Raw genomic sequence first — 6,470 nt, forward strand, 5'->3', positions numbered from 1 at the left:
ATATATTTATTGTTATATATTGATGTTTTTGAAGCTTAGGCATTGAGGTGCAGGATTCCTGGTGTGTATTTTCTGTTAGCAGGGTGCACACTTGGAGCTTTGTGCTGCAGCTGGCAGAGCTTGGCTCGGGATATTTATTCCCATGGCACTGAAATAAATATATAAATAGTAAAAAATAAATATATGGCCTGGCAGCAAAAGGAGGCTTGAGGAGAGGTACCACACATTGTGGAATTCTCATTAAAAACTTGAGTTACCCCAGCCCTGACAACTGGAAGCAGCAGTCGTGGGAAATTGTAGCCAAGTGCTGAGCTGGTGCTGAAGCTTTCCATGATTTTCCAGACCTTTAAGCCCCAGCCCCTTTGCTCCAGTGATAGAAAACTTCCTTCTATTGTGCTGGTTGTGGCCACAAGTGGGGTTGTTTAATGGGCATTGGTGACACTGTCCCAGGTGTGACACTGCTCAGGGGCTCCTGTGTCCTCCCTCTCTGCTGGGGCCACACACGGGGGTCTGACCCCCTTTTCCTGCTGCTTTTTTGCATTTCCCCTTCTCATTCCTGCATGTCCTGTGAAGGCAGCAAGTGGCAGTGGTCAGGGGAAGGAAAGCAGCACACTCACTCTCCTGGCAGAGCTAAATAAGGATGCCCAGAGCAAAAAGCAGGTGATGGAATGATGCTGACAGAAGTGGGCCGGGAGCTGGGAGCTTTTCACAGGCAGGAACGTGCAGCTTTATTGCTCTGGCTGCATTTAACAAGCAGCAGATCAACCTGCTCAGGTCCCTGCTGGCCAGAGACATCAGGAACAGCCTGAGCACACGTGCTGTGTGCCTGCTCCTGTGAGAGATTCCTGTCTGCTGGCTGAAAGTGCAGGAAAAGGGTTAAATGGGGCTTTGGCACACAGGAAGAGGAAAAGGGGCGGCTTAAAAATGATGTGAACAAATATTATTACCTTGGTTTGGGCTGAGAAACAGCTGCAAGGTGCATTTCACACAGTGAGAGAAAGGAAATTAATTGCAGTGAAAAAACACAGTCTGGCCCACACAAATTAAGGCACATAGCAGTTATTTGCTCTGGGTTTTTAAATGGACACCTTGAAAATTCTTTTTCACACGTTAATAGGGAGGGCAGAAAGCTGATAGTGAGATTTGATAAAATCTGGGCAAGGCTCAGAAAACTGAGCTTCTTACAGAAAAAACACTTCTTCAGATAGATTCTGTGTTGCCAAACAACCCCTCCAGGCACATCTTTTTCCAAGGTAAGCCCTCCCTTTTCAGAAGAGGGGCCTGAGCTCTGAGCTGCCTTTCATGTCCTTTCCATTTCATCAGTGCCCAGCTTGGCTCCATCCCAGCATGCAGAATATGTTCTGAAGTTATTTCCAGGTTTCTGAACTCTGGCTTTTCCAGATTACCTCTGGCCATAACAAAGTGGGAAATCTTGCACAGTCATGCAATTTATTTTTAATAACGGGGTCTAAAGCTTGCCTGAACAGCAGCTGAATGTTGGGTCCTGACTCCTAAAAAGGTCTAAAGCTGGGTTTGTTTCCTCAGCAGGTGAGTGTGTCAGGCTAGCAATGCAGGAATGTCCCACGGGAGCCAGGGCAGGCTGGCCAGCACCAAGAGCTGCACACTCCCAGTTTCCACGTGAAACCACTGGGGTGGAAAGGTCCTTGGCACTGCTCACCAGCCAGGCAATGCAGGCTGGATGTCAGGATTTCAGTGCGACCTTTTAGCCTTATCTCTGAACCTGGGCTTGCCAGGGAGATGATGTGTGCTTGTAGCCTGTTTGTTTTTACACCTGTGCTGCACGCCCTCCTCGCAGGTCGCCTCTGGGTGTTGGTGTTCCATGGGAGCTCCACGGTTGCAGCGGGTTTTCCTGGGGATTTTGGGGAGCTCTGGCCTTGTTCTCACCCCTGTGTTGCTCTGGCAGGACACTCCCTCTGCAGTGACCCCGACAGCTCAGCCGAGGTGGCCCCGGAGGAGGCGGAAGCGCAGGACCTGGAGTCGTCGGACGAGGCCGAGAAGATGAGCAAGGTGAGGAGGCTCAATTTCCACCTGTGCTGGGAAAATGCTGCTTTTACTGTGGAGGTGTTTCTGGATGATCCCAGATGGGAGCTGTGAAGGTGTTTCTGGATGATCCTGGATGGAGCAAACCACAGCTTTGGTGGTGGCACATCACCCGCTGCCTCTTCAGCAAGATCCGTGCCCTTTTTCCAGGGTGGGCTCACAACTCCAGTACCTGTGATAATGTTCCCCACAGAGTTTGTAAATGGGCTGGTTTGTCACCTCCATCCCCACAGCAGCTCCACTAAACCACGTGGATTATTAGGATTTCTAATTCTTTCTTGATTGCTAGGCTTAGGACAAATGTAAATGAAACTGTATTTCCTTACAGCAATAGCATCGCTCCCGTGCAGGTGTCTAACTGCAAACTAATCACAGCCAATCCCCCTCAAACCGAAGCACAACTCTGCAGTTATAGCTAAGAGCTTGTGCAAATGGGTTGCTAATTGCCATCGATTTTCCCCAGCGGTTGGTGGTGACAGTAGGTGATGATCGGTGGCTCCTGAGGCACAATCCAGCAGATTATCTTGATTGCTGTGAGGTATTTGTGATAGAGGTGATGCTGAGAGCTTACAGCTGTTTTCCTCCACAGTTGAGGTGTAATGAGAGTTAGATCTCAGTTTGTTGGTGTTTCCCCTCGGTGCCTGTTTTCTGTCCTGTTTAACCGAGCTGTGTTGTGGTGAGCCCTGGGCTGGTCCCTCGCTGCTCCACTGCAGAGAAAGGAAGGAAAAGACCTTGGCCCCTTGTTTCCTGAGCCCTTGTGGCACTCCAGCCTGGACTCGTGTCCTTGGTAGCCACACAGTGGAAGTCAGATACAGGAAACCATGAAATGCTCACAGGGAAGGGGAATACCCTTTGTTTCTAGGTTTCATTGAGGAGCCACTTCTTGTAAGTACACATAATTTCTGCTTCAGTCAGCGGCCATGTTTGTGGATACTTTGGGGTTTTTAACTGCGAACTTCTCTTTAGTAAGTGGAGATGTTCGTTGATAGTTTAGGTTTTTAAACTAAATTTCTTCTCCAGTAAGTGGAAGTGTTTGTTGAAACTCTGCAATTTTTAACTGTAATTTTCTTCTTTAGTAAGTGGAGATGTTTGTTGATAGTTGGGGATTTTTACCTGTAAATTTCTTCTTCTGTCAGTGGAAGTGTTTGTTGATAGTTTGGAGTTTTAACTGTAAACTTATTCTTTAGTAAGTGGAAGTGTTTGTTGATAGTTTATGAATTTTAACTGTAAATTTCTTCTTCAGTCAGTGGAAGCGTTTGTTGATAGTTTGCGATTTGTAACTGTAAATTTCTAGTAAGTGGAGATGTTTGTTGATACTTTGTTATTTTTACCTGTAAATTTCTTCTCCTGTAAGTGGAAGTGTTTGTTGATACTTTGGGATTTTTAGCTGTGAATTTCTTCATTAGTAAGTGGAGATGTTGTTGACAGTTTGGGATTTTTACCTCTGAATTTCTTCTCCAACAAGTGGAGATGTTTGTTGATAGTTTGTGATTTTTACCTGTAAGTTTCTTCTTTAGTCAATAGAAGTCTTTATTGATAGTTTATGAATTTTAACAGTAAATTTCTTCTCCAGTAAGTGGAAGTGTTTGCTGATAGTTTGGAATTTTAACTGTTAACTTCTTCGTCAGTAACTGGAGGTGTTTGTTCATACTTTGTTATTTTTAGCTGTAAATTTCTTCTCCTGTAAGTGGAGATATTTGTTGGCAGTTTGTGATTTTTAACTGTATATTTCTTTAGTAAGTAGAAGCGTTTGTTGATAGTTGGAGATTTTTAATTGTAAATTTCTTCTTTAGTCAGTGGAACTGTTTGTTGGTACTTTGGGATTTTTAGCTGTAAATTCTTTTTCCGGTAAGTGGAAGTGTTTGTTGATAGTTTGTGATTTTTAACTGCAAATTCCTTTATTCGGTGGAGGTGTTTGTTGGTACTTGGGGATCTGTGACTGTAAATCCGTGGGATTTTCACATGCTGTGAGCAGAGTGTGTTCTGTCGGAGGAGGCTGTGGCAGAGCAGGGAGCACAGCTCGTGGCTGCTGGCGAGTCCCTGCTCTCCATGGGTTTTCCAGGGCTGTCCCGAGCTGTGCCACAGCCTGGGGGGTTTTGCCCATCGTCTCCTGGGTGCTCAGAGCTGGAATTGCCTGCACAAGGATTACCCGATTAGCTCTGCAGCTCAGCAGATTGAGTCAAACTGAGAAATGGGTGTTAGCAGCTTTAGTGCTGAATATTCCCTCCTGGAGGAGTAGCTCCCAGCTCTGAGGAGCCCTGCTTTCCAACAGGAGGAGCTCCTGCCTGCCTGGCTGTGAAATGTTGGCATCACTGAGTGTTTCCTTTGGGATACAGAAATATGTCTCTGTATTTATGGGGGGTGAAGGGGAGTGAGGCTTTTCTTTTTCTTCTGTTTCAAGCTGCTTGGAATGGTCTCCCACAAATGAAGGACACAAGGCCCTATGGAATTTGCCTAACATCCTGAGTTGGCAATCTCAGGGATGCTGCTGTCCCTGCTCTGTACTCAGTGCCTTCCTTGCTGACTGCAGAAACCCCCAAATTATCCTGCAATGCTGGTAGAAAATTCCAGTGCATGACAGTGGGGAAGAAAACAAGCTCAGCTGAGGGTTCTCCTAATCCCTTGGCTTTTCTGTGTGCTTGGGAAGCTGATGTGCATGGGAAGGAAGGATTCTTGCAGTGTGTGCTTTCCCATGGGAAGGCACAGACACGAGGAGGAAAACAAAGATGTTTTCCTGTCCATGCACTCCCCACCTTTCCATGCTCCTGGGATTATGGCACAGCAGATTAAGGTGGTGTCCTCAGGGCTGTTCCACAGGGGTGAGTTATTTCTGTCCATGGCAATACACGGGCAAGGCTCTGCCCTCGTGCCACCTTCCCCTTTATCCCATCCTGCTCCCAGCCGTGCATGGTGGAGCTCAGGAGAGACTTCCCTTTTTGTTCTGCCCTTTCTGGGTACAGCAGGGCAGGAGCACTCCCATCCATTCCCCTGGTCAGCAGGGGAATGTTCCCATTTTAGCAGCAGCAGAGGCAGCGTTAGGAGATCCCAGAGCAGTCCTGGGGCAGGGCTCCATCCCTGCCCAGGGAGCCCTGCAGACAGGGACAGCTTCCCCAGGAAGCTCCCTGGCTCTCCAGGCAGCACAGAGATCCTCGGGCACATGAATGATTGATGGGAAGAGGAGAGGAGCGAGGTGCTCGCAGCCGCCTCCCTCTGCTCTCGTAGCACAGGCTTTGTGTGAAGGTAAGTGGGGGCAAATCCCACCAAGAGCTGCCCTTGGGCCCTTTACCTTTGCCAGGCGGGTGGCAGGGGGCTGTGGGACGCAGGAGGCACTGGGATGTGTCCTTCCTCCTCGTCCTCCTCCTGGTGCCTCTGTCCCTTCCCCCAGCCCAGCATGTGTGCACGTGGGTGTGTGTTTCCTTAGGAGTGCTGCTTTGGCTTCTTAATCTGCAAAAGCCTCCGAGCTGTGGTGGTGCTGAAGGATTTGGAGGTGCAGCAGGAGCCCTGAGGACTCCTCCCTTTTCTGAGAGGCTTGTCTTGTGTATATCCTAAAGGCCTGATAATGCAGAGCTTTCTTCTCCATCTCTGCTGTCAAAGCAAGGATTCCATTATATGGAATAAGAGAAGATGAGGTGTGTGTTCAGTAAAATACTGGAAACCCTTCTCCAGGGTGGGCTGAGGTGTCAGTGGTGTGGGATAGCTGCTGCTCTCTGGACTCACTGCCTATCTAATTTCACCTCTTATCTCTTGGGGTGACATCGATGTGAAGGGTGGCGAGCAGGGCGCTTTCCAGGTGCAGCTGGCCCTGGCCTGAGCTTTTCTACAACTGGTTTTTGCTCTGGGGTGGACTTCTGCCTTTCCTTTCTGTCCCCATTTCACGTGGGGGCCAAGGGGAGGAGAGAGCTGGGAGGGAGAAGAGTGGGGGAAAGGGAAGCCTGCTCTCTGCCGCCTTTCCAGGCTTATTTTCATCTAGCACCAAATTTCAGGCTGTTTATATGAAACAGGTGGGGCATGCCCCTGTGCCAACCTCTGTTTACCAGAGCATCAGAAACATTTCACACCTGAGTAATTTCTTCAGTGGTTACTTGCCCCTGTGGTGACCTGATTATTTTGGCCTTTTCAATATTGGGGTTCCAAGGGGGCACCCAGAAGACTGAGTATATGAGTTGCTGGTGTTGCAGGTTGCCAGTACTGAATCTCAAAATCAGTCTTTGTGTATTTTCTTTTCCTGTCGTGGTCCTTTGAATTTGACTGGGGCTGTGCTGTAAGAGGTGTCACCAGTTCAAATTGCTGCAGGACCCTGCTTTCTCCCTGTTTCTGATTGCAGAGCTGTGCCTGTGGCAGTCGAGGCCAATTACCTGGCAGCAGTGCTGCCTGGGGAGCCCTGGGCTCTGGGTGTGCACGCCCGTGCC

The 6,470-nt window shown here is 48.5% G+C and overlaps 1 protein-coding gene across 2 annotated transcripts in view; it reads left to right on the top strand.

The window, feature by feature from the left end:
- Positions 1-6,470, top strand: part of TIAM1 (TIAM Rac1 associated GEF 1) — a 47,490-nt gene that overhangs the window by 23,150 nt on the left and 17,870 nt on the right. Inside the window, exon 8 of one of the 2 annotated variants that reach the window (XM_031063771.1) lies at positions 1,925-2,028. In XM_031063771.1, coding sequence (XP_030919631.1) covers positions 1,925-2,028 — 104 coding nt within the window. Of the gene's footprint in view, positions 1-1,924; positions 2,029-2,824; positions 2,947-6,470 lie in introns of those variants that run through there. The other variant, XM_031063772.1, reaches the window with a different exon arrangement.

This window comes from Geospiza fortis, unplaced genomic scaffold (genome assembly GCF_000277835.1).
Source record: "Geospiza fortis unplaced genomic scaffold, GeoFor_1.0 scaffold659, whole genome shotgun sequence".
NCBI lineage: Eukaryota > Metazoa > Chordata > Aves > Passeriformes > Thraupidae > Geospiza > Geospiza fortis.